Source organism: Dama dama, chromosome 18, assembly GCF_033118175.1.
Source record: "Dama dama isolate Ldn47 chromosome 18, ASM3311817v1, whole genome shotgun sequence".
NCBI lineage: Eukaryota > Metazoa > Chordata > Mammalia > Artiodactyla > Cervidae > Dama > Dama dama.
Genome location: NC_083698.1, coordinates 107,861,980 through 107,888,852, shown reverse-complemented (window position 1 = coordinate 107,888,852; position 26,873 = coordinate 107,861,980). Strand labels below are relative to the sequence as shown.

The 26,873-nt window shown below is 65.3% G+C and overlaps 1 protein-coding gene across 2 annotated transcripts in view; it reads right to left on the bottom strand.

Moving 5' to 3' along the window:
• The window catches only part of AGAP3 (ArfGAP with GTPase domain, ankyrin repeat and PH domain 3), a 55,921-nt gene that overhangs the window by 4,781 nt on the left and 24,267 nt on the right, over positions 1–26,873 (bottom strand). Inside the window, exons 1-8 of one of the 2 annotated variants that reach the window (XM_061166134.1) lie at positions 20,591–20,670; positions 20,310–20,451; positions 19,736–19,870; positions 19,479–19,606; positions 17,808–17,966; positions 14,265–14,357; positions 9,981–10,085; positions 3,788–3,956 (exon numbers count right to left, since the gene is read on the bottom strand). In XM_061166134.1, the coding sequence (XP_061022117.1) occupies positions 3,788–3,956; positions 9,981–10,085; positions 14,265–14,357; positions 17,808–17,966; positions 19,479–19,606; positions 19,736–19,870; positions 20,310–20,331 (811 nt within the window). In that variant the 5' untranslated portion in view covers positions 20,332–20,451; positions 20,591–20,670. Of the gene's footprint in view, positions 1–3,787; positions 3,957–9,980; positions 10,086–14,264; positions 14,358–14,569; positions 15,539–17,807; positions 17,967–19,478; positions 19,607–19,735; positions 19,871–20,309; positions 20,452–20,590; positions 20,677–20,894; positions 20,983–21,248; positions 21,308–26,873 lie in introns of those variants that run through there. The other variant, XM_061166135.1, reaches the window with a different exon arrangement.

Here is a 26,873-nt window from a genome sequence, read left to right as displayed (position 1 = left end):
GCGGGGGGGCTTAGTGGGGACCTGCGAAGGGTCGCTGGGAGGAGCTGATGCTCTGCTGCCTGGAGGAGGAGGGACGGCAGGTGCAGCAGCCCCGGGAGGGGGTGGGTCTCCTCCCGCCCACACCCTCGCGGAGTTGCTCTGACTGATGGATCAGGGCTGAGGGTCAGGACGCGGGTGAGAGTGAGGTACCCGCTGAAGACACAGGGGAGAGGTAAGGGCAAGAAGAGCCATGTGAGCAAGGTCCAGAGAGCAACGCCCGTAAAGAGAGCGAGGGACGTGGGAAGGTCGGGGAGGGGCCTCGGCCTATCGCAGGGGCAGTGTGGGGAGAGACTCTCTGGACCACTCCCTGATCTGTCTGCAGGGCCCCCTTCCCGTCTTTGAAGCCCCCAGCACCCCCCCCTGCCGCCCCGGCTTCCCTCCCCGTCCCCCCGCGGCGAGGCTGATGAGCTGGCTGCACGGGGGGCTGATGGCGATGCCAGCGCCACCAGCACCGCCTGGGGCCGGCAGAGGGTGGGCAGGGGGGCTGCAGAGGCAGGGAGGGTCTCCAGTGCCGGCCGCTGGCGGGGGCCTGAGGTGGCCACCCTGATTCCCTGTTTCCCAGGAGCGCCCGGCCTCTCCGAGCCCTGGAGGGCTGTTCCGGGGCGCGTGGGGGGTGACCCCCGCTCCCCTCTCAGCCTCACTGGGTCCTGCGTACCTGGGGGCAGGGCAGCGGCCTCAGTCCACGGGTCGGCGCTGGACACAGAGCAGGCGCGCTGGTGCAGGCCCTCGGGGCGCGGACCGGCCCAGGCTGGGCTGCTGGCTGGGTGGGGGGTACCTGGGGACGGGGGGTTGGGAGGAAGGGTCAGACAGGGAGGGGCCCTGGGGAAGGGTGGCCCACAGGCCATCCTGAAAGCACAGCTACCTATGGGCAGAGCTTGAGAAATGCCCGCAGGACACTGGGGAAAAAAACGAGGGGCTCTTGGGTTCACCGAGTACCTGCCAGGCTCGCCAGAGAACTGGGGTGGGGGGCTCAGGCCGGCCTCAGACCTCACGCCCCGCCTCGCTCCCTGCACCCGTCGTGTCCCCTCTCCACCCCACCCTGTGAGCACAGCCAGACGCTGCCGGGGGGACAGCGGGGCTGACTCCCCGTCCCGGCCCGAGCCGACCCTGCTGGTCAGGCCCCGAAGCCCGCACCCCAGGCCACACACGCTGCAGGCTGTGCCTCAGCTCTGCTGCCGTTCTGACGAGTTCTGACGAGTGTATCAAATTCAAGTAATTATGTCTAATTAGTATTAGTAATTATCCTGTTGGGCTGCAGAAAATTAATTTTTCGTTTCCCATTGGGGGGAAGGACGACGGAGCCAGGGGAACGGGGCGGCGGCTCCAGGAGTGCCGGGGGGCCGGTGGCAGGGCCCTCCCTGGCTCATCAGTCACCATGGTCGGCCCCCGGGGGCGACCGCAGCCCTCTCGCCTCGGACACCGACCTGAGACCCTGCGGGGCCTGAGGCCAGGAGGCCACGGCTGGCCAGCAAGTCTGAGGACCAGGGGTCACACCCAGGGGTCTGCATGGAAAGCGGGGTGGGGGGGAGCAGCCGGGTGCTGGGTGCTCGTGACAGGCAGAGACCCCCGCGGCTGGATAAGCCTGACGGAGGGGGCCCTGGCCAGCCCCACAAGCACAAGGGGCAAGTGTCTGCAAGAAGCAGAAGCCCCTAGAAGGGAAAGGAACAGGCCGGCTGTGTCACACCGATGCTCTGAGGCCCGCAGGACGCTGCAGGGTGGGGCGAGTTCTGTTTCCTGACACCCACGGCGGGAGCAGACACACAGCAAGCGCTGATTAACACCGGTGTGGGCCGGCCCCTCGCGGCCACACGCCGAGGCTCCTCTCTCCGGAATCCTGCCCCCCTCCCGCTCTGCCTAACAGGTCCTTGCCAATGCAGCCCTTCTTGGGGTGGCCTCCTCACCAGCCCCCCCAACCCCGGTCAGGAGACCTTCCAGGGTAGCAGCAGCCTTAGGGCCAGACTTCCTGCCCCGCCCCCCGCCATCTCCCCTGAGGTTCCAGGTCTTAATCCCCCCCAGACCCCAGCCCTAACCAAAGATACCACAAGGCCCAAACCTCCTCCCCCCAAGCCCCCCAACCTAAAACCCTGAGGGAGGGCGGGCGCGTTCCCTTTTCTTTGTTAATTCTCCCCTCATTACGCCTGCAATCCCACAATCAGTGTGCACTGTAATTGTCGAATTTGATGCTAATGATTAATGAATTAAACATGGAGCCATCAATTAGTCCTTGGAGGATAATTCTGCATAAAGCAGCGGATAATGTAATTACAGTAACAAAGATAATGAGATGTTAACATCGCCCGGTGAGCGGAGACGCGTTGTGAGTGTGCGCGAGGTCGCTGGCGGTACGCCGGGGGGACGCGGCCCCGGGGTGGGGGGGGGGTGGCCCGGCCACGTGTTCCGGGGACACTGGGGAGCCATCGGTGGGCGCGGCTGGGTACACGGGGGCGTGGGCCACACCCCTGCTTCACACACCACTTCCGCTCCCCAGGTGGGGGCCTTCAGGGAACATGGCAGGACAAAGGGTCCTGGGTGTCCCTCCTCCAAGGAAGCAGCCAGCTGTGCCCCTGCTGCCTGCCTGCAAGCAGGGCTCCCCTTCCATCCACTTCCACGTCCTCTGCCCTCTGGTGCCACCTGAGAAGCCCCAGGCTGGCACCCCCGGGCTGCCCTCGCTGTCCTCAGGCCAGCGAACCCGCCCCCTCACCCCCAAGCGCACCCCCGCCGGCGGCTCTGAGCACCCTACCCATCTTTCTTGTTTTCCTGTCCTTAGCGTCCCTCCCTCCACCCGTCCACTAGCGCACTCTCTGCTGATTTCAAGGGCCTCGTTCTGAGCTCGAGGAGGCTGAGTGGAAGCACATAGCTGCCCCAGTCAGGCACATGTAGGTTCAAACCCCTCTCTACCACTTCAGTGGGATTTTGGGTGCTCCGTTGCTAAGTCATGCCTGACTCTTTGCAACCCCATAAATTGTAGCCCACCAGGCTCCTCTGTCCACGGGATTGTCCAAGCAAGAATACTGGAGTGGATTGCCATTTCCTTCTCCGAGTAGGATCTCGGAGATCTTCCGATCCACGGGCTGAACCTGCGTCTCCTGCATTGTAGGCAGACTTTACCACTGAGCCTCCAAGGAAGCCCCTCTGTGGGATTTTACAGACAAGTTACTTAACCGCTCTGAACCTTTGTTTTGCCATCCGTAACATGGGATCACGATCTCGACATCAGGGCTAGCACACCCAGCACCCCTCCATCAGCGGTGCCAGTGCCCCTGACCCCTCAGCGCCTCCAGACAGGGTGGTACCCTGGCAGGGCGGGGACCCTTGCCTCAAACAAGCACCGTCTTGCTCTCCTGACTGCTGGACGTGGCGGCGTCCACGCCTCTGAACAAAGACCCCACCCGGCACTGCGGACCCCCAGGCAGCGCGCTCGGCCAGCGTGTCTGAGATGTGGCCCTGGTTCCTGTGCCCCCCCATCGCCTGCTCTGCTCCGGACGCTGACACCACCTGTCGGCCTGAGGCTTCCTGTCCCTGCTCTGATCCGCCGGGCTGTCTACTGGCCGCTTCCCCTACTGACCCCACGAGGGCCGCATTTTGGCCAACATGCTAGCTGGGCTGATCCTAAAGCCTGACACTCGGTGCGAGCCTGCCCGGAGCCCTGAGGGCCCAGGCTGGACGCAGCCCCCCGACGCCTACCTTCTCAGGCCGCCCCCCCCCCCGTCACAGTGTGCCCCACGCCCCCACCTCAGCAGCCCCTCACCTGTGCCTCCGCCCAGCTGCGTGCTACTCCGCTCCAAGGCCAGCCCGTTGGCCCGGGGGCTGGTGCCGGGGGCTGTGGCCGGCGTGGCTCGCGGTAGGCGCTTCCCGGGCACCTTGACGGTGGTCCGCAGCAGGTCGATCTCCTTGCCGTGGATGTTCTGCATATAGTCCTGGGGCCACACGGACAAGACGGGGGGAGACATGTTAGGACAGGTCACTCTTCCACAGCACCCCGTCCCGACCCTCCCAACTCCTGGGTCTCTCCCCGCACTGCTCACGTTTGTGGAGCCCCCAGCACCCCCCTCTAGGTCTGCCTGCGTGTGGCTCTGGGGCTCTGCTGGGAGTGGGGCAGGGGCCACAGAGGGTCTGGGGCCAGAAGTGAAACTTGGGCTCCTTTAGGGAAGACGGCTCAGGATGCAAAGCAAAGGAGGCCAAGTACTGACCTGAGGTGGGACTCGGAGAGAAGCCGGATGGCCGAGGAGAGGGACCGACAGGCCCCTGGGGACGTGGACGATGGGGCTGCCCTGGGCCTTGGGTGGCTGGTCACCAAGGACCCCAGCCCTGTTTGCAGACGCTCCCACCAAACTTGGGGCCTCGAGAACTTTCCCAGCCTAGAGCAGCGCCTAGTCCTTCAAATGTATATAAGCTGTTCAGTCCTGTCTGACTCTTTGCGACCCAATGGACTGTTCCCCACCAGGCTCCTCTGTCGATGGAATTCTCCAGGCAAGAATACTGGAGTGGGTGGCCATTCCCTTCTCCAGGGGATCTTCCCAACCCAGGGATCAAACTCAGGTCTCCTGCATGGCAGGCGGATTCTTTACTGTCTGAGCCACCAGGGAAGCCCTGGTGCCTGATGATAAATATTTGTCCAATAGTTAAAGGGAAGCCTTCGATTCTTTCTGCCGTCCTGAGGAACAGTGAGACAAGTGCACAGTTCCAGATACCCGTGGACATCCCAGCAGCAGGAAGAGTAATCAGTGCTAACGTCACACGTTGTCCGCCCAGCCACGTGCCAGGGGTCCCCCAAGCGACAGCTGACATCACGTCTGTATTTCATGCACTGCCTCACGTGAGTGTCCCGACGACCCAGGAGGAAGGTGTTACTGTGCCCGCTTTACAGATGGAAAAACAGGTTATCCTTACAACGGATAACCTGCCCAAGGTCACAATCAGCAGGTGACTGAGCCAGATTCAAGCCCAGCCTGTTCAGGTCCCCAGTGAAACTCCTCTTCAGCCCTGGAGCGAACCAGCCCTGCCTTCATGTCAGCACCTGGAGGGCTGGATGCGGACAAGGGGGGAGGGGTCTCAAGAGTGGGAGCAGCTGGGTGCTGACCCCATCATGCCTGCTGCCTTCACCTCGCCCCGGGCCGGGGGTGGCACCTGGCGGGAGGTAGGCTGGGGGATGCAGAGTGGAGCCCTGCCCTCCCTCTGCTGAAGGCCTCGCCCAGCCCGGCCGGTCTCCCCAGGGCTCTGATCTGGGGCGCTCCTCCCTTGCCCATGGCCCTGGCGACCTCCTGGGCAGTCCTTCCCCAGGGGGCAGAAGCCGGGCCAGTGGCGCCAACTTAACTCTGGAGGGAATTTCACCAGCTGGGCTGGGACGGGCTCCTCTCCTCCGTCATCAGGAGTGCCTCTGGGACATTTTGCATCAGGGTGCTTCCCTGAGCACCCGGCTCAGCCTGTGTCCCTCCAGGTCCCAGCCCTCTCACCGCACCCACCGGGACACCACTTCCTGTTCCCAGGCGTTCTCCTGCCTTCCCATCTTGCAGCTTCAGGGAAAAGGGACGATGTCCTCTGCTTAAAAGAGCTGATGGGGAGTGCTGGCCAGGGCGGGCTGACCAGGGGCTCCGGGCTGACCCTAACCCTGTGAACAACCGAGATGACCTCGAGGAGAAAGGGGTCACCTGGCCGCAAGGAGCCAAGAGAACGTGGGAGTCTCCGAAGAGGAGAAGGAGTGAGATCGAGGGAGCAGAGAGCCCAGCACCTGCTCCACTTCTGCCCCCCGCAGGCTGCTGTTCCCTGTAGGAATCACTGGGGCCAGCGGGAGGACTACGGGGAGGACGGGGCACCCCGATACCAGCACGCGGACCGACTCCCAGAGGCCTGGCCGGGCCCGTGCATGCTAACTCAGTTCAGTCACGTCCAGCTCTTTTGTGTCCTCACGGACCGCAGCACGCCAGGCTCCTCTGACCATGGGGATTCTCCAGGAAAGAATACTAGAGTGGGTTGCCATGCCCTCCTCCAAGGGATCTTCCCAACTCAGAGATCGAACCTGCGTCTCCTGCATTGCATGTGGACACTTTACCGCTGAGCCACGTGGGAAACCCTTCAGAAGGACCACAGGGGCCCCGCCAGCCGGAGAGGAGGCGCGCCCTGCCCTGCAGCTCTGCCCTGCGTCTGTGACCTCCTGGTGAGGGACAGGGCCGGGTGCCTGGACTCGGGCACACCCAGCTCCCAGGGTGTCTCAGAAGCACAGAACAGCATCGCTGAGACGCGGACGAGGGCAGGCTCCGCCACAGGAGGGCCCCCCCGCCCCGACCTCCCACCCCTGCTCTGCTGCACGCTGCCAGGGCTCTGACCCCAGCCCGAGCCCTCCCCAGTCAACTCTGCCCACCCCCATTCCCGTCACCGCTGGCCCTCTGGCCTTGCCTAGTACCCAGCGTGCACTCCACCGTCCCGGCGGCCCCCGCAGTCCAGGCCCCCACGGCCCTCCGATTGGCTCCACACGCAATGCATCCCGGGTCCCCACGCACGGTCGCATCTCAGCTCAAGACGACTGTCAACAGCTGGCAGGGCCGAAGACACAGCTGCCGTCCCTTTCCCGGGGGCAGGGCTCGGGCTGCTCTAGTTCGCAAGGAGGTCACAGCAGCTGCAACAGTTTCCAGGCCCCGAGACAGCCCTGGGCTCCCCAGGCTGGGACACGGGTCGGGGCGGAGCGGGGGAGAAGCTGACCCCAGGCCAAGAAACCAGAGCCGCTCGGAAGGACTCCGTCTGGGACCAGAGAGCCACACACCAACGGAAGGGGGAAAGCAGGGCTGACCACCCAACAGACCAGCACCCAGCCAGCCGGGGGTGGGGGCGGACCAGCTCCGGGTCCCCCGAGGAGACTGCAGTGGCGGACGGGGCGTAGGGAGCGTTTCCCTCCGTCAGCAGAACGAGGGAGCTCCGCGGCGGCTCCGGAGAGCGGTCACCACGGCTGCCTTTATTACCCACCATCAAACAGCAATTTCTTCCCCAGCCTCCTCACTAATTACCCAGCCAGCGTTCTCATCTCGTTTTATTACTGGAATTAACAACGAGTTCAGAGCGTGGAAAGCTATTAAGATGTGTGATTAAGCCACATTCAATTAGTTTCTACAAACAATTTAATTGATGTTGCAGATAGAATTAACAGAAGGTGATTGTGTGAATGGCTCCACTGGCTGCAAAATGGGGGAGGCTGTGGCGGGCTCTCCTGGGCCCCGGCGAGGACCAGGCGTGAGGCTCGAGACCTGCCCACCAGCCTTTCCTCTGCGAGCCCCTCGGGTCCCACCAGCCCGGGTCCCACCAGCCCGACCGGCCTGCCGATCAGGAGGCACAAGTCCCCAGCACCCCTGCCCTCGGGTTTCCTGGGAGGGGGAGCATGTGCCTTCCGGAGTTCCCGGAGGACCTTCCTCCGCAGGCTTCCTAACAGGAGGGTGCCTCCAAGGGGAGCAGACAGCTCCCAGGGAGAGCGGGTCCCCGCTCATTGCCGGCAGCTGGGAAGTTTGCTCAGGTTGGAAAGTTTGCTCAGGTTGGAAAACATGGCCAAGGGGGATGGAGGCAGGGAAGCCGGCAACAGGAGCTCGGCGGCCACCGGCGGGGACACCAAGAGATGAGGAGTGGACGGAGCGGACGGAGCGAAGCAGCCTCCGTCAGGAGGGACCTCGGACCCCAGGGGGCCTGCACGGAGACCCTGGACTTGGCCTCACTGGTGCTCTCACTGTTACCATGGTTTTGAACTGGTTCAGGTCTCCTGGACAAGAAGAGAAGCGTGGACAGGGTTGGGAACCTGCCATATGCACGGGCCAGGTGCCCAGGGCATCCAGCATGGGGTGGGGGAGGACATGCACCCGGAGCCCAGAGGGCAGTGACTGAAGGGCTGAGCGACGGGGAGGCCACACTCTCAGCCTCTTCACCACACCCGCGGAGCCGGCGGCCTCTTAGATTCACCTCGCAGCAAAGCAGGGACAGCCTGGAGCCAGCATCACCATATCCCGGCCAGGCACACTGGCCACACACAGTTCCCAAGCGTGGCGGCCATCCAGCCAGCCTCACTTGCCTTGATGGTACTTCTCCAGGGACCCTCAGGCAGCCCGGAGAGGAGGCGCTCCCGGCCTGTGCAGAAAACTCTGGGTGACGCTTACAGTCCAAGTCACTGGGGGGCCAGGTCACTGATGAGCCACTGGCTGGGTGACCAAGGAGTCAACAAAGCCCACCGAGCCTCCGCTCTTCAGGTTGTCAGTAAAGTGAAAGTCGCTCAGTCATGTCCGACCCCTTTGCGACCCACTGGACTATACGGTCCATGGAATTCCCTAGGCCAGAATACTGGAGCGAATAGAGTTTCCCTTCTCCAGGGGATCTTCCCAACCCAGGGATCGAACCCAGGTCTCCTGCATTGCAGGCAGATTCTTTACCAGCTGAGCCACCTGGGAAGTTGCGTGTGAAAACAGCCACCCCACAGGGTGTCTCCCTTCTTCTCCACCACCAACACCAAACACGACCCCGGGCCCCGTCCTCCCTGTCCCCAGACACCGCCCTCCTAGCCCTGCCTCCTTCCTCCGGGGCTCGGGGCCACCCAGGGGGCACGAGTGCCCAGCCAGGGCAGCAGGAAGCACGGCAGACCAAGGACGCAGCAGAGGGAGAGAGGGCAGGTGGACCTCACGGGTGGGGAAGAGAGGCCGCAGCCGGGCTCCCAGCCCCACAGCCGGGAAGCGCCGGGGCAGGAGCTGTAGGCACTGGGGCCGGGAGGTCCAGGCCCTTTCCCTGGGGACACTGCACTCCTCTTCCTGGTCAGGGGGTGGGGATACGGGGAAGGGAGCGTCCCTGCTTCCTAGGACACCGTGTCCCTCATCAGGGCTCGGTGGGGAGCCTTGCCAGCTCTGGACTCGGCAGGACGCATGGACTCGGCAGGACTTGGGGAGGAGAAGCCCAGAGTAGGGGCAAGGACGGTGCCCAGGAACCTCTGTGTTAAAGCCCCCGAGGTCGCCAGGCCGAGGCCCCTCATCTAACTGGCCCCCCGAGCTGGTATCTGAGCACTGCTCCTACCCTGTGCAGTGAGAGGCCCCCCGAGCTGAGGGGAAGGGCCGGGTTGACTGGAAGGGCCCACCCCAGGCCTGCGGGCTTTCTTGGGGTCCTGGGTGCTGCCCTCAGCGGGGCTGGGCTATGGCCTGTGCATGGACCCCAGTTCCTTTCAGCTGGGCCCCCTACAGCCCTCGTGCAGATTCAGGGGCGGGCGAGGGGCCCCTCTGCGGCTGGCCCGGGGGCCTCTGGGCCCGGGGTGGGGCCGGCCCCCGTGCTGTGCTCGAGGGGCTTCGCGGGAGAACTCATTAGGCCCGCAGTGGGGTGGTGACAGAGATGGATTCCGGTGACAGCTGTGCGCTGGAGCCACGCAGCGAGGGGAGGGGGGAGAGTGTGGGAGCCGCCACAGGGCCCCCCCGAGTCACCACGCCCCGCCCCCTGCGGACCCCTCTGCCCAGGTCCTGCGCCCCCACGTGCCTCGCGCCAAGGGGGCCTGATCCGGCCCCAGGCTCCCCCTGCAGCCCTGGCTTAACGGCCCTCTCGCGCCCCACTGTCCCGGGAGCCCAGGAACATTGGCAACACCGCCTTCCCCTCCCGACCCCCCCAAACGTGAGCAACTCCATGTAAACAGGCCCGATCCAGCTCTTAAAACAGCTCCAGTGGTGGATGGAGAACCCGACTTGCACACCAGTCCAGCCCCCGGGGCGACCACCCAGGGGGTGGGTTTACTCCAAAGGGCCTGGCCAAGACCCAGAGCTTCCAGGCACCGGGCCTTAGGGTCCATGTGGCCCCCCGAGCCCCCAAAGCGGGGCCCCTTTCCCAAGGGCAGGACTTTCGGAGCTCAGGCGCGCTCCCCTGCGGCCCTGGAGTCCAGCCTCTCCGTGTCTGCCTGGTGCCCCACGCCCAGCCCGCCCAGGTGCAGCAAGCCCCCCACTCACGTGCAGGCTGGGGTGGTAGGTGAGCAGCCCGTTGTCACACAGGGTCACGTACTTCTTCTTCCACTCCTTGTTCAGGGACTTGCCGCTCCGCTTGAGCAGGATGCCCTGGGGACAGAGGCCGCATCAGAGACGGGAGCCAGGCCCGCGCATCACAGGGCGTGGGGAGGGTCTCAGCGCCCAAGGGCCCCATGGGCCTCCACCCCCATCCTCCCCAGTCACTGTGCGTGTGGGCCCGGAGACACCGTGCGGGACGGAAGCTGAACCAGGGAGGGCTGCCCAGACCAGCCCATCCACGGGACTCAGGGCCGCCTCTCCAGTTACCGTGGACCACTGTCCCATTGGGGGTGGTGCCCCTACCCCAGGTTGTGGGGCTACATCCACAATGTGAGGCGTGGGTTCAGACGGCTTCGCAGGATCTCCAGGGGTGCGGTGGAACACAGAGACCTCAGGGGGCCCTGGCCTCCTAATCCCTGTGGTAGCCCCAGAATAGGGAAGACAAGCACCTAAGTGTCCCCAGAATACCCTGTCTCCTCAAAGCAGGCAGTGGGGAGTTCCAGCCATCCAGATCGGCAACCAAATCTCCCATGGGAGCGGAGGGGATGCTGGGTGTGGCAGTTAGATGGGCCCCAGGATGGACAAAGGCCCCATGAGGGCCTGGATTTCGGAGTGCTATTCATCAACACCCCCCAGCACCACAACACACTAGGGGACGGTGGGGAAAAGCCAGCAGAGACCCTGTGGCTGTCGGAGGTGCCGAGAGTGGGCGGGGGGAGGACCCCACCAAGAAGGACCGCCCACAGCCTGGACAGTCTCTGCTGCCCTCCCCTAACGACGACCCACCGCTGGCTCCTAAGACAGCCAGCACAGGGGCCGGCCTGAGGATGAAGCCGGGGTCGGGATGGGACACAGACAGGCCCAGGCGGCAGGTTCCCCCAGACCAGCATCGCCGCTGTGGGCCCCCTCCCCAAACTCGGGGCACTGAGAAGAGGCAGTGCTCCCCAGAGATTCCTACGCACCACTCCCGGGGGAGAGCCCCACAGCAGGATGGCCCCGGCTGGGGGTGGGATGGATCAGCACACCGAGTGTCCCCCAGTGTCCCCCCTCCTGCAAGGGGGCCACAAAGGAGGAGCTCAGGGCCTCTCCTTCAGGAGGCGGTGCCCTGCCCTCAGGCAAGCTGGAAATGGGGGTCAGGAGACTCAGTGTGACAGAGAGTGGGGGTAAAACCCCAATTCCAGGGCGCCCTGCCCTGCTCAGGCCTCCTGCTGGGAGGCTCAGCCCTGCAACAGCCACATTAGCAAGCGCCGAGTTAGCAAGCAGGTGGCGTGGGATTCCCACATCAGGGGCCGGAGGTGGAGGCCTCCAGTCCCGCTTTCCAACAGGTGTTTTAACCCCTTCCTCCCTCATCCTCCGGCTGGAGGAGGCGGGGCCGTCTAAGGACACTGTGGAGACCTGGTCCCCTTCCCTCACAAGCCGCTTCTGAAGACTAGGGGCGTGAACTGAGACCTTCCCTAGACAGCAGGGTGGCTGGAACATCCCAGAAGGCCGCGGGCTCCGGTCTGGTGGTCCCTGAAGGAGCCCTGGTGACCTGCCTCGGGGGCATGGCACCCGTCCCCTCACAGGCCAGGGATGTGGGCACAGCTCAGTCCGCTGACTGTGGACCCGGGTCCCTGAGGACTGGGGGGCCGGCCTCTGGAGGAGGCAGCCCAGGCTCCTCCTGCTGCTGTGGGAGGCGCCCCATCCCCCGCCTCCCTTCCCACCTGCTCCCTAAGCCTCCCAGGAGATTCCACCAGGGCCTCTGTCCCAAACGCCTTCACACCGGAGCTCCCTTCTCTGTCCCTTCACCTTCACCGCGTGCCCTCCTGGTCCGCCCGGCTCACGGACCCCCGCTCACACTGCCTTCTGCCACCCACGAGCTCTTAACATCCCCCAAGTCCCGGAAGCTGCCTGGGCCTCCGTCTCAGATGCGCAGACTCACCTACGGAGCACCTCCAACCCACCCCCCATCAAGAGATCCGGAGTCAGGATGCCGGAGGCAGCGGAGGAGGGCGGACTAGTTCTGCCCCGAAGTCTCTCCCCTCCTCCACCGGCCCTTCTCCAGACCGTGGGAATGAGGCTCCGGCGCGCGTTAGGCGAGCTTTAGCCCGGGGTCGTGGGAGGAGCGCCTGGGGCCAGGGGGCGGGGGGCGCGGGATCGCGGCTGCACGGGGGCTCGGCCCGCGCCCACGCGTCCGCCCGGCCCCCGCCGCTCACCTGCCCCGGGCCGCCCTCACGGCCCGGCCCTCCCCGCGCCCCGGGGGCGCCGGCTCCCCTCCCCGGGCAGGCCGGCTGCGCACGGCAGCGCAGGAAGCAATCTGGGGCGGAATGTGAGCGGTGTGCGGGGGCGACAGCCCCCAGAGGACCCGTTCCCCGCCGCCTCCCGCCCGGCTCCGCCAGCCGGCTTAATTGCGGAGTCCGGATTGATTGGGAATGCAAATGGCAACTGAAATGCAATCTCCACTCCCAGCAGGAGCAGGGGGAGGGGGAGCGAGGAACGGGGAGAAGCGCGGGACAGGAGGGCTGCGAAAGGGGTGAGCCCTGGTCCGGGGCGGTGGGGAGGGACGCAAGGCATGGCCACCAGCCCAGGCGAGAGGGGAGCGCGGCGGCGCCCCATCCAGACGGTAGGCACGTCCCCAAAGCCCCCCATGTGATCCCTGGTGGCTGGAGACAGGTGCGGAGGCCAGGCCCCTCCTCCTGAGGATCCCTGAGTTTAGGGGGGTCTGGGGCCCTCAAGTGACCTCGCTGACCCCTCCAGGCAGACGGGAGCCTCAGATGCAAGTTCTCAGGGCTTCATCCCCTACCGCACAGACCCTCTTTCCCCTCCCTGTGCGGGATTCAGGGAGCAGATAAATGAGGCCAGACCCCAGCCAGGAAGCAGGGTGCGTCTGGGGCTAGACTGATCTCAAAGTGAGGACGGGCGGCTGGGTGGGTGGGTGGGGGAAGCGCTGCACTGGTTGAATGTTCACCTGTGCCTGTGTGTCCGCTCAGAAAGCTCACGCCACAGAGCAGGGGGTGACGGTCCCCTGCCTGGAGCAGGTCCCCACTGCCTGGCCTGGCAAGAGGCCCTGCGAGGCGGCCTGGGTTGATAGCCCCAGAGACAGGCCATCAACAGGTTTCTGGGCCAGTTCTGCGCCCAGACACACAAGAGAAACAGGGAGGAGACTGCCCGCTGCCATCCTCCCAGCCCATCTCCCCGCCCACCGAGGAGGGTCACTGCGGGGCATTCCTTGGTGACACTTCTGGAGCACTGAGGCACACCCAGCGCTCCCCACTCTGTCCTCTGGCCCCTGAGACACTTCCAGCGTTCTCCATTCGCCATGGCCCTTCACTGTGGGGTCAGAAACCCCCATCCCTAACACGATTCTGGTCACAGAAGCCCCCAGCCTGGATGGCCAGACCTGATCACAGGACCCTGGTCAGGCTGACCTCAGGTCCTCTGGCCACACAAGTCTACTCTGTGCTCAAACACGGACATCACGGCTCCCGTAGACACAGGGCATCTCTAAACACCGGCTCCCAGGAAGACGTGTCTGTGCCACGTGCAGCATCCTGGGGACACAGCAGGCTAACCACCAGGCTGCTGGCCATCCCTGGGGGCACCCGGGCCAGCAGGCTCTCACCCGGCACCTCCTCGCTCCACTGCGTCCAGCTCAGCGGTTCTACAGCCCTGCCCAGCACACCAGCAAGCAACTCTGCCTTCCATCACCAGAGACCCCCCCTCCGTCACTCAACGCCTGTCTCCAGCAAAGACACCCAGGACAGGCGGTGTGGGCGCCCTACCAGGCAGTGACTCCAGAGACTGTATCAGAACCAAGTTTCCTCTTTTCAAACACACAAGAGGCTCACCCGGTAAGACTCTGCCGGTGAACCCAGGGTAGGACCAGCCCTTGGTACGCCCTCTCAACCCATACTCCTCAGGGTGCTCTTTTGTGAATTCCCTCCCTTTTGGGGGAGGGAAGAGGGGAGACCAAGTCCTCCTGCAGGGCCGGGCACCTCCAGAATCACCACCACCAACGCAGAGCTGCAGAGGGTGGCGGGCGGCTCTCTGCTGCCCCCAGGTGGTGATGAGGGTGAACAGGCAGGGCCAGGCCTGGTGAGTGTTCGGGCCATCCCTGCCAGGGGTGTGTAACAGCTCAGGCCTGGCAGGGGCCAGGGGTGCTGGCCTCTCCCATCTTCCAGAACCATCCTCCAGCATTGCAGGGGCCTCCTCTCCGCTCCTCTCCAGCCCCAGGGGGAAGGGAGCACTGACCTGTTTGATGGGGATGGCCCGGCCGCTCCCGATGCTGTCCACCTTGCACTCGGCGGCCTTCTTCTCCCGGTCCAAGTCGGCACCCTTTCGAGACTGGAAGAGAAGAGAAAGGGTGTGTCAGAGGGGCCCCAGGGGCTGCGGGGGTTCAGCTGCCCGCCTGGAATCCCCAGCTAGCACCCCACCCTCCCCGAATCCCTCCCTCCCCCTGGACAGGCCCTAGCAGCCAGGCAGGGCCGGGCTGGGGTGGGGGGTGGGGGGCACGGCGGGACTGGGAAGGAACGGAGACCACGAGTATTCCAACGGGTGTTTATTCTTACACACGGCACCATACAGAGCAGCACAGGTCATCACTGGGCCGGGCCCGCCCCTTACAAAAGAGCGAGGACACGAGATACTGAGGGCATGAGGAGCGCGCAGCCCAGGGGGGGCCGGAGGGAGGCTGGGGCCTAAGAGAAGGGAAGGGGCCCGGAGAGGAGAGGTGGACGGTGGAGGCTGCGGGCTGGCCGGGAGCAGCACGGGGCACGACCACCGGGGCGGGGGGAGAGCCAAGTCCAGAAGTGAGAGCCGGCCGCGGCCCGTCCGCGCGCACAGACCCCACACGCGGCGGCACGGTGTGCCGAGCTCAGAGGCCGCGAGGCCCGAGGGCGCACAGTGGATGGAGAGAGAAAGGAGACGGGCCGGAGGAGGCCCTGCGCCCCTGCCGGGGCTCCTGGGGCAGAGCCCGGCCCGATGCGGATCCTAGGAAACGGGGTGTGGGGGGGCCAAGAGGGGGGAAGGCAAGCGCGGCGAGGAGGAGAAGGAGGCGGCGGCGGCGTCCAGCGGAGCAGGAACAGCAGAGAAGTCCATGCAGGAAGGAGCAGAGGAGGGGAGGGGCGGGGAGCACCCCCGGGAGCAGCTGGGCCGCCGGCCGGCCGGGCGCTGGACGCCCCGGCCTCTGGGCCTCGTCGCTGGCCGGCGCGCCGGGCGGGGACAGGGGCCGAGCTCCCTTCTTCTCCATGCGGCGAGAGCCTGGCGCCGTGCGTTCCGCCGGGCTGGCCGCGCGCTCCGGCGGCTCCTAGCCTTGCCTGGGGGTGTGGGGGTTAGTTACAAAGGTTCCTGTGGGTCTCTGGAGTGGGGAGCACGGCGGCCGCTTCTCATCTGAGAGCAGTCCCAGGGCCCGGCCCCGCAACGGGGACAATGTCCAGAGGTGCTGTGTGTCACCACCTGGTCTTCTAATTTGGAAGGAGTTGGAAAGGCCTTTTTGTTGATGAAAAGTTGGAAACAGTGGCACATATCTGCAAATATCGAAAGAATAGAGATTTTTGGCAAGTTATACTCGAGCCGCGCACACGGTGGGTCAGCGGGTGGCGAGGGCAGAGAACCTGGGTGCCCGGGGAGGAGAGGCGGCTGAAGAGGAGGAGCAGGAGAGAGGCTGCAGGCCGGCGGTCCATCGGGGTGCAGGTAAGGGGGTGTGCTGCGCTCCGGGCCCCACGTCCCTCCCCCAGCTCCTCCGGGCTGCCGGGGAGCAGGCCCCGGGGGCCGCGGCCAGGCCAGCAGGGAGAGCCGGGCCATTCATTGCCCACGGACAGCTCTGCTATCAGTGCCTGCCCTCCGGGGGCCTCTCCTGGGCACTGTGGCCTCTGCCCTTTGCACCCCCAGACGGAAGAGCCGATCGTGGGGAGTGGGCTTCACATGAGGCCTGTCCCAGCCAGGCTGGCCAGCAGAGAACCCCCCCCCCCGCAACCACCTGAGGACCCCTGGGAGCCCAGAGGAGGGCGGGGGGGTGTGGGGTGGGCACCCCACTCGGGACGGAGAACCAGGGCGAAAGGAGCGACAAAAACAAGGACATGAAGTCACAGGGGAGAGACCAGGGGGACGTCAGCGGGATGTCCGGCAGGAAAGTCACGGGGGTGGGACAGGGGCAGGCGTGGCTCTGCCGGAGGATGGCAAGAGGGGGGACCCCCCACCCTCCCACCCCAGCAGCGACGATGAGAAGGGGAGGTCCCGAGAGGCACCTCGAGAGAACCAGGCGCATCTGGAGGCTCCCTCAAGGACAATGGCGCAAGTGAGGTCACCATGGAAACGATGGAGAGAAAAAAAAACAAAAAAAAATCAGGTCGCCACAGTGAAGATGGAGAGAATGAAAGAGGCCTCTAGGGGCGGCTGTGCCGTGGAGGACGGGCGCGGCGAGGGGGCAACGTGAAGGTAGCGCGGAGGAGCAGGCGGCGGGGTGCACGGAGGCGCCGGGCGAGCAGCAGAGGAGGGTGGGAGGGGAGGGACGGGGGAAGAGGAGCGGGTGGGCAGGACGTCAGTGAGCGGGCACCGCGGGTACAGAGGGCTGTCACTGCAGACCCAGGCGCCCACGGGCCCCACGGCGGCCGCAAGGGAGTTAACGCACAAGCAGGCAGCCCGGGGTGCTGTGTGTGTCTCAGCAGGCGTGGACAGAGATGAGAAGCTGTGAGCCCAGGCAGGGTCGGGGCTGGGGGTGGCAGGTGACGCACAGCAGAGGTCAGTGGGATGGAGGGCATGGGGCAGGGCCGCAGGGGACAGGCAGGCAGACGAGGCAGAAGCACGCACAGCGAGGATGCAGGGGCAAGGCCTGGGGAGCACTGGCTCTGTCTGAGCTGGGTTCCTGAGGGCCTGGCCGGGGCCTGACCCTGGCCAGGCGCCAGACTAACCGACCGACACCCGAGCCCCGACGCTCGGAGAGCAGGATGAGGAGTGACGCGGAGAGATAGGGCGATCTCCCCGTGTGGGTCTGCCTGGGGCGGCACGCCCACCTCGTCAGGCCCACGACTCCCAAGAGGGTCCAGCCAAGCCCCACCACTGGACAGTGTGTCTGCAGGCCAGATGCAGGCTTGGTTCCCCGAGAGGTGACGTATAGGGCCCTAGCGGCAGGAGGCTCATGGGACCCTGGGCTGGGGGTCTGCACGGAGGGGCTGAGAGTAGAGCCTGTGGTGGGCGGCTGGGGGGTGGGAAACCAAGGCAGGACTCAGGAGACACAGGGGCCTGGGGAAAGACGTCTGGGCCTTCTGTCAGGCCGACGGCAGCAGCGGCAGGGGGGTGGGGGGGGAGCAAGGTGGAATGCAAAGAACAGGGGGGGGTGGGTGGGTGGGGGGTGCAGGCGGACTGGGAGGCCTGGACCTGCTCCGGTTCTGCCATCTACCGCTTCCTGCGACCTCGGGCCAGCCACCTGGGGCCTGGATCCACAAGGGCGGGATCCAGGATGTCTCAGAGCTAAGAGAACAGATGGGTCCAAAGAGCCCTGCAGCTGGCCAGGACAGCCCTGAGGGGCTGGGAGGAGGGTCTCTGTGTGGCTGCACTGAGGGGCGGCCCCACGGGCTTGCAGGAGGATCACAGTCTGGGTGCTGATGGAAGGGGGGGGGGGGGCGCCTGCACGGAGCCCACGGAGGATCACAGTCTGGGTGCAGATGGGGGGCGCCTGCACGGAGCTGCCCCTGGGAGCGGCGCATGTCTGTGCGGATGCAGAGAGGGCAGGTGCAGCGTCCTGGAGGCTGGGGGCTCAGCCCTGCCTGGTCGGCGGCGGGAGGGGCGGGCACGTACCGTGAAGATGTTGGAGCGCCGCTTGGACTGCTTGCGGATGGGTGTGGGGGTGGAGGAGGCAGCGATGGTCTCCACGCGCAGCTCCCGCTGGCTGATGCTGGGCGTGGAGGGGACTGAGGCCGAGTAGTCGCTGAAGGCGCTGCTGCCGCCATTCGTGGCCTGAGAACAGAGAGGGCTCTCAGGGCGGCCGGCCCGGGGGGCCTGGGGCTCGCGGGGCAGAGCAGGGGGGCCGCCGGTTCCCATGGAGGCTAACCAAGGAGGTGGGCAGCAAAGGCCTGGAGGCCTGCGGGACGCCACGGTCACCGCCCTGGGCTGCCCACCCTCCACCCCCTGCCTAGGGCCTCTAGCTGAATCAGAGGCAGAGGGCTGGAGTCAAGGGCAGGGGCCGGAAGAGAACAAGACTGAGGTGTCTTGGCTCACAACTGGGCGTGACACCGGGTGACAGGTCACCCTGGATGGGCTCCCCAGGCCTGCGACAAAGAGCTGAGGCCTCGGGAAGCGGGGTGGGGCTCAGGGGGAGGGTGAGGCTAGCTTCCAGGCCCTGTGTGTGACAGGGCGTGAGATATGGGGAGGAGGAGGGCTGGGCAGGGAGCGAACAGCGACTAAGGCTGCTAACCGGAGGACACACACCCACAGCGGTGCTCGCTGGTGGTGGCTCCGGGAGCAATGGGCGGCATGACAAGGCCACCCCAGACGGCCCACTGGACGGTCACTAGGTAGAGGACGCGCCCTGCCCCAGCAGCCTGCTCCGGGCCCAGGCCAACACCCGAGCTGCCGCCCTTGTCCCGGTGGGCAGGGCCCCTGCGCACAGCTGACTCTGCTGCAAGGCCGAGTGGCTCAGGGACGGTGGAGACGATCTGTGTACGGCTCTCCCTTTCTTACAGGGGAGCCCTGAGACCTTCTGCAGCTGTAAAGGGAGGGGGTCCCTGGAAAAGCCCACCAGGCCGTCAGGACGCTGGGGGCCGGGAGGCCTTTGCAATGACAACGGCCCTTGGTGGAAGTAGAGGAGCAGCGTGGACTTGACTGCTCAGCAGGCACGCCCGTGCTGGCCCAGGGCTCTCCGCAGAGCGGGAGGCTAAGTCCGGGAACATAATTACCGGAAGGCCTGGGACGAACGTCAAGGGCCCAGAACTGATCAGGCAGTAGGCCCCGGCAGCGGGCAGGTGTCCAAGGGGTAATCTGGGAGGGACACGGCAGGACCCAGCTCAGGCACCCCCCCACGGACCCCACGCAGCACAAAGGCCACTGGTCCTTGTGGGGTAAGTGCTGCCCTTCTAAATTCAAACCCGGGGGCCGGGGCGGGCAGGTGAGGAGCGGGCGCGCCTCCAGGGACTCCTCTGGAGGTGCATACTGAGTCCGCGCTAACCCTGGCTGACCAGAGCAAATGCTTAGGCGGCGGCGGCGGTGGCTGCTGCTGCAGGGTGAGACGTGTGGAGCAGCGAGGGGAGCTGGGAGCAGGAGGGCAGGGACCGCGGGGTGCAGGTGGCAGAGCCAGGCCAGGCCAGGCCAGGCGTGCAGGCTAAGGGGACCCGAGCCAGTGCTTTCAAACCATCCGCAAGGCAGGAGAGCAGACGCGGTGGGGACAGGCAGGCAGACAGACGGAATGGAGAGGCAGGGCCGCGCGGGGTGGGACAGGCGTGTGGCGGGGGTAGTGCGGGGGGCTGGCCGCACCTGGTTGACGTGTACGGCTGGGATGGAGGCGGCGGACACGGCCGAGTGGCTGGGGGAGTTGGGCAGTGACTTGCAGGGCCCGATGGCCAGCTGCTGCTTCTTCCGCAAGGCCACTACCTTCTGGGCCACTGCAGGGGACAGCAGAGTCAATGACCCCTCTGGGGAGGCGGGGAAACCCCCTGCTTAGAGCCAACTCCCCCCTCCCCAGAGCCTGCCTGACCCCCCTCCGGGGGAGCGCCTGGCACCCGCCGAGTTACCGTCCTGGAAGACGCGCTCCACGTTGAGCCCGTAGGTGGCACACGTCTCGTAGTAGGTGCACCGCTTCAAGTCTGTGGACAGCTTGCGGGCCCTGCTGTCGTCAATGACCCGCGGGTTCGCGGCACTGATGGCGTCTGTCAGAGACGGAGGGGGGGATCGGGGGCTGACTCAGCCGGCTGACGAGCTGGGCGCTGGGCTGTTTGGTTGGAGGGTGGGATGGGCGAAGAGCCCAGGTGGCAGACGCCACGGAGCTCGAGAATACGGGGGTCTGGGCCTCGTTCCAGCTCTGCCGCCGACTCACTGAGTAGAAATGAGCCAGCCCCTCTGGGTGTCCATCTCAGAGTGCTGCGGGACACGGCCATCAGGCGGATGGCAGGGTCACAGCCGGGAAGGACCCAGTATGTAGGGGGCAGAGAGGAGGTGTCTGCTCGGGGTGGGGGTGCGGGGCTGGCGCACCGGAAGGGCTGGATCAGCGCCAGGAGGGCGGGGCGGGGGTAGGGGGCCAGGCTTTCTCAGGCCGGCCCACCGGGGACCCACAGCCACCGCGCCGCCCCAGCGAGCGGGCCCGCTCACCCTGTGTGCCCACCAGCACCATGGGCACCTCGCTGGTGTTGCGGAAGCTGCAGAGGCGCAGGAAGTAGTTGTACACTGTCTGGAAGCTGATCTCATCCTCCAGGCTGAACACAAACACCACTGCGTCCACCCAGGCGGCAAACTGGGGGAGGGGGGGCGGAGCAGAATTACCACCCTCACCTGGGCACAGGCGAACTTTGCCACTGCCGCCCCGCATGTGATCTTGCTGGGGTCCCAGCTGGGAACCTCTAAAAGCAGGGGGCGCCACGGGCCAGGGCTACCTGGAGCTCAGGGGGGCCTCCTTCATCTCGGATCAGCAGCAGGTAACTCTGGCCATCCACCACAATCTCCTTCTTAAACCGACCCCCTAGGACAAAGCACGCGGTCAGGCCCCAAGCCGCAAGAGCAAGCCCACGGCGGGGGTGGGGGGTGGCCACACAAAGAAGGGACCCACAGCTTCCCACAGAGAAGACGGGAGGATGGAGAGAGACACGGGGCTGCAGCCCCCTGCACAGACAGTGGAAAACAGGGACGGGGCGGGCAGAGTGCAGCCGCAGGGCCCGGGGCCGGCCCGTTAACGCTCACCTTCAGGGGACTCCTCCTGGACATAGGTCCCCGTCAGATAGCGGTGCACCAGGGCCGACTTCCCACTAGACAGGTTCCCTACAATGCCCTGCAGGAGAGGAAGGAGCAGCAGTCAGAGGGCGGGACGGACAGACACTGGACGGCAGGACAGGCTGATCCACTCGGGAGGAGACGGCCCAGCACCAAGGATGGGAAAGGCAAGAGAAACCGGGAAGAGACGGGCGCCGGGCGAGGCCGAGCCTGGAGACGGAGAGGACTGGAAGCCAGGGTGGTCGGGGGGAGTCACACCGGCCCACTGCTCCAGCCCGCACCCCCAGCCCAGGGCTGCCTGTGCCTCCCACGGGCCTCACTCACCACTTTAAGCTCCGGCACCGAGCGGCTCAGGGTCCACTCCTGGCTGTTCACAAAGGAGTCTGCAGGAGAGAAGGCCACCCATCAGGGCTGGGATGGCACGCACCCCTTTGCTATCCACCACCGGCTGGCTGCCTCCGCGACCCGGCCCCTTTGCGAGGCCAGAGCCAGAAAACACCCTCACGCCCTAGTTCCCTGTGCACACTCAAGCTCCTCCAGGGGAATCTTCCCCACCCAGGGATTGAACCCGTGTCTCTTACATCTTCTACACTGGCAGGTGGGTGCTTTACCACTAGCGCCACCTGGAGGCCCCTAGCTCCCTAGAGAACAGCAAGAAAGCTCTCTGTGAACTGAACAGCGGGGTGACAGCCCTCAGTTCTCCTGCCTGGGAGGACAGGATCCCTTCTCTTACTGCTCTCTTACAAGCTAGCACCTTGAGTCACTCCAGGCCGACGCCCCCGCCTGGTGAGAGGCCGCTCCAGTGGGTCTCCGCCAGGCCCAAGCTGGGCTGGGGGCCCGCCTCCGCAGCCTGTAGGAACAGCTCACCCTCGCAGGGTGGGGCCACCCACTACATTCCTGGTGAGCAAAGAGGGCGGAGCCCTTCACCTGGCCCTGTTTGGGGAGAGGCCGGTCCAGCAGGGAGCCTTCTGCCCCTCCCAACCGGCCCTCCTCCCCAGGCTCCTCCTTGGCAGGAGCCAGCCCTCCTTTCTTTCCCAGAGATCCGCCTCCAGCGCTCCTCCTATCCAGTCCATCCCCAGCTCCTGCCTCACCCGGGCGCTACCCAGAGCCCCTGCCAGGGCCAGCCCCTCTCCTTGAGCCTCTAGGTTGGCACGGACATCCTGGGGCCGGCTCCAGGCAGCTCCGCAGGGGCCAGGCTCTAGTGGGCGGGGCTCACGCCCCCTCCCCAGGCTGCCTCCAAGAGTAGTTAACGACGCGCGGGTCCAGTCCCTAAACTCATCTGCAAAAGCAGCTTAGAGCCTCACCTGGGAGCTAGAGCAGCTGCTGATCTCGTCCGTCCTCCCCGCCCTCCAGAACCGGCCCGGGCTCCGAGTGAGTCTCATCCCTCCCGGGGCCCCTTCCTGGGTCTCCAAAAGTGAGAAAGAAAGGGGCCCTTCCGTTCGGCTCTCATTCCACTTCACTAGGGCCACGCGAGGGAGGCCCTCCCGGGACCCACCAGGAAGCCCGCCTCTGCCACAGCCACCGTCTTCAGACCCAACAGCGACCCCAGACCATGCCGGGCGCTGATCCACTCGGTCCAGCCCCGTCTGGCGGACCCCCCACGGCCCCCGCCTTCACGGCACGCCCACCTCTCCCGGTAGGTGTCCGGTTTGTTTCACACCCGCCCTCAAGCCCGGACTCCAACCAGGCCCAGACGCTCCCCCTTACCGCTCGGCGCGCCCAGGAGTCCGGGGGCCGCGGCCGCCCGGCGGCTCCACAGCGGCTCGGACGGCGCGGGCGCGGGCGCGGGCTCCCTCCGGCGGAAGCGGCTGGTGAGCAGCCTCCAGAGGCCAGCAGCGGTGCGGGGGCGGCAGGGCTCGGGCGCGGCGCGCGGGGCCTCGGTGCCCAACAGCAGGTCGCGGCGGCTGGGGAAGGCGCCCAGGGAGCTGGCGTCGCCGTCGCTGCGGGTGCGTGCGCGGGGCAGCAGCCCGGACTCGGCGCGCCGGATCTCCTGGCCGCGGCGCAGGCGGAAGCTGAAGCTCTTCCTCAGCGCCGACAGGCCGCGCCGGGGGCTCGGGGCGCTGCGCCCGCCGCCGCCGCCGCGCAGCACCTGCCAGCGCTGGCTGCTCCAGAGCGAGGCGCCCCGTAGGAAGCCGGAGCTGCCCGCGCGACCCAGCCCCGCGCCCGCGGCCTCGGCCTCGGCCGCCAGCTCCAAGCGGTTCACCTCCAGGAACGTCATGCTGGTGGGCCGCGGCGCCTGGGCGGCCCGGGGCCGGCTGCGGCGAGCCGGCGCGGGGCTGGACGCGGGGCTCGGCGCGGGGCTGGGCGCGGGCCCGGGAGCCGACGCGCGGCCGTCGGGGGTGCCGCGGCGGCCAAGGCGCGGGCGCAGGAGTCCGAGCAGCAGGCTGCGGGCGCCGGCGGGGGTCGGCGGCGGCCCCGGGCCGCCAGAGCACACGCTCCGCGGCCGCGCCGGCTGCTCGCGCGCAGCGAACAGGGCGGCCTGCAGGGCGGAGGCGGCGCGGCCGGCCGGGGCGCCGTGCAGGTCCAGCGAGTCGCAGACGCTGAGGGCGCGGCGGCAGGCGGCGGGCCGATCCCGGCTGCAGCTGTCCGCCGGGGGCCAGCCCCGCTCCATGCTCAGGGCCCGCGGGCGAGGGCCAGGCCCATGGCGAGGGGCGCGGGGCTGGGCCCGGGCCGGGGCCGCGGCCGGGGCGCAGGGACCTCCGGCCTCTGGGCACCTTGTGTCGGCCGACTGAGTCTCTCAACGCCTCCACCTCGCAAGCCGGCAAGCCCAGACCTGGAGAGGCCGGGAGCCAGCCCAGCACCGAGAGAGGCGGCAAGCCTGGCCTGGAACACCTGGGAACGGCGGCGGCGGCCCCCGAGCCCTCAGAAAACAGGAAATTCCAGCCCAGGGCTCCTCCTCAGTTGGGGCAGGTAGGAGAGGAGCTGTCATTAAGAGCAGGCCAAATAAATAACAGTCCTGGCCATACCATGCGCTGGGCTCGGTCTTGGAGAGAAGCGGGCCATTCGCTCTTTTCTCCAGGGAAGAACCAGAAGATGATCCACCAGGGTAGGAGCTGGTAAAAGCCTAAATTATGAGTCAGGAGTTACACTGAGGGCTTCTTATCTGGAAAACACGGAGCCTGAACGAGGTGATCCTGTCTTAGCTCCTGGCTCAGTCTGAGGTTGGGAAACTTGGAAGTCCGAGTTGCTGGTTGTTTCAGTCAGCTCTTCTGTTAATGACCGAGGCTGGCTTCTTCCTTGAAGACTATAAAATCACCTGGACTAGGATAAGTGCTGTCCTGCCCAAGGGCGGCAGAAAATCAGAAGATAACCTTGGGACCTGAACCGTATCGTTCCGGACAAGTGAGTCACTTCTGAGCCCCTGAAGTCTCCTGCCTCCTCCAGCTTGCTGGTCCCCCTCCTCCTGTCCAGAGGCCGTGCAGAGGTGAAGCTGCAGAGGGCAGACCTCGTGGGAGGCTGACTCCAAGCACTGATGCCCTTCGTGGGCTGCCCCAGGCACTCGTTAAATGCAGGGCTTCCTTCAGGACGGGGCAGAGGGCAGGTCGTTGCTGTGCTGTGCCCTCCACTAACCATTTAGGCGTCAGTCCTCTCCGGGGTCCTGGAGATGGGCCAGTTTAGCAGAATCCACAAGGACCACAAGCAGATCAGGACAAACCAGTTTAGGTAGTGGCAAGGTTGAGGGGGCTTGCGTTTCCCTCTGAAGACATAATACTCCCAGGTCTGCTCCAGCCCCAGTCCAGCCCAACTCCTAACATATCTGTCCCTCTCAGCTTTAGAATTCCACGGTCCTGGTCAGAAGCAAAGTACAAGATAAAAGTGGCACATTCCAGAGGGGGCTGGGGTGGGGGAATGCCTGAGGAAGGCAGGGCCTCCATCCTGGGTGCTCCTGCTGAACCTCGAGCTGGAAACTTCCAAGTCCCGGGCTGGATCTCCAGGGCCCCAGGGGGTGATTCTGTATTTTCCTGGGACTGGTTATTAATGGTGATGAGGATGGCGCCTTGCTCTCTGGGGTACATTTCCCCCACATAATAGTCGGTTCTGCACAAGAGCCCTTCCCAGGATCCTTCAGGCGTGGAGACAAGAATGCAACCCAGGAATCCTGACTCATGTTCCCAAGTTTAAGCCTCACACACCGAACTTCCCTATCTTTGTTCATATCAGTCTGTCTCATGCACACGTATGGGATGACCCCTCCCCCACAGAATACGGTGGCTCATTCCAAACCTTCTCCCCGAGCCAATGAAAATGCACGCACGGGACAGCAGCTATCAGAGGCAAGTGGGCACTAGAGAGGGACAGGGGAAAAGGTGCCCAACGGGGGGATGAGCTGCTTTAGAACCCAGCTGGCTACTCTCAGGTGGAGAGGGGCAGGATGGAATAGAGAGTAAAAGGCCCCCACTTACAGACACACACACACAGGCACACACAGACACACACACAGAGACACAGACAGACACACACACACACACACACAGGCTCCAGGAAGGCAGGCAGCCGTACCTAGTCCAGAAGGTGAAAGAACACCGTCCATTCTCAAAGGACACACTAGCTCTGGGCTCCCACTGCACCTGCAGAATCGGTCCAGGCAAAATGCTGAGCCTGGGGCTTCCCTGCTTGCTCAGTGGTAAAGAATCCGCCTGCCAACGCGGGAGACACGGGTTCAATCCCTAACCCAGGAAGATCCCACATGCCTCGGAGCAACTAAGCCCCTGAGCCTCAGCTACTGAGCCTGTGCCCCAGAGCCCGGGGGCCACAACTACTGAGCCCAAGTGCTCCAACTCTGGAAGCCAGTGCGCCCTAGAGCCCATGCTCTGCAACAAGAGGGGCCCACACATCCCAGCTAGAGAGGAGCCCCGCTGCCCACAAGTAGAGAAAAGCCGGCACAGCAGTGAAGACAGCAGAGCCATAAAGAATTAAACCTGGCACTGCTTCCTCTTCCTCGTCTGGCTGACTCCTTCCTACTTCTTCCCTGAAACCTTTCCTGACTCGGGGTGATTAGACAGAGAAGGCCACCGGCCTGCACATAAACGGCCCGGATAAAGACCCCAGAAAGGAGATTGGGGCAGGCGCACACCTCTCTTCCTTGCTGGCATCAGCCACCGCCGCCGCCCCGGTCACGGACAAGGTCTCCATGTTCCATCTCATAAGACTCGACTCCAAAGAGATGCAGCCAACAGCTCACTCAACACAGCCCAAAGGAAAGTAGGGCAGTCCTAAAAAGCTCTAGGCTAAGGCCACACCAACCAAACGGAAATCCCATAAAGCTAGCTCTCGTGTCAGTTCTCTGGTGCCTAAGGGCATCAGAAATGCCAGGCTGAATCTGTTGCCCAGAGACCCCCCGGGAGGTTCTGGGGGAACTGAAGACACAATCTCTTTCATTCCTGGGTGTGGTCCTGGGCGAGGATGGACAGCGGTCCCTGGAGGCTGAGCAACGAGCAGCCGCAGCACAGGCAGGTCAGAAGGAGGAGAGCTGACTCTAGAGCCGGGTGCTCTGGACTGGGTATAGGGACCAGAGAAGAGGGCACCTGTGTGTGTGGCTGTGGCCTGGGGGCGGCGGGGACAACCAAACCCAGAACGTCTCGGGAGAAACAGAAAGCCCCCTGCAAAGGCATGCTGTGCAGAGGGGCAGTGCTGGGAGGAAGAAGGGCGGCCTCGGGCCCGGGAATCCCATGGAACCTTGTACCTGCTGCTGCTGCTAAGTCGCTTCAGTCGTGTCCGACTCTGTGCGACCCCATAGACGGCAGCCCACCAGGCTCCCCCGTCCCTGGGATTCTCCAGGCAAGAGCACTGGAGTGGGTTGCCATTTCCTTCTCCAGCGCATGAAAGTGAAAAGTCAAAGTGAAGTCGCTCAGTCGTGTCCGACTCTTAGAGACCCCATGGACTGCAGCCTACCAGGCTCCTCCGTCCATGGGATTTTCCAGGCAAGAGTACTGGAGTGGGGTGCCATTG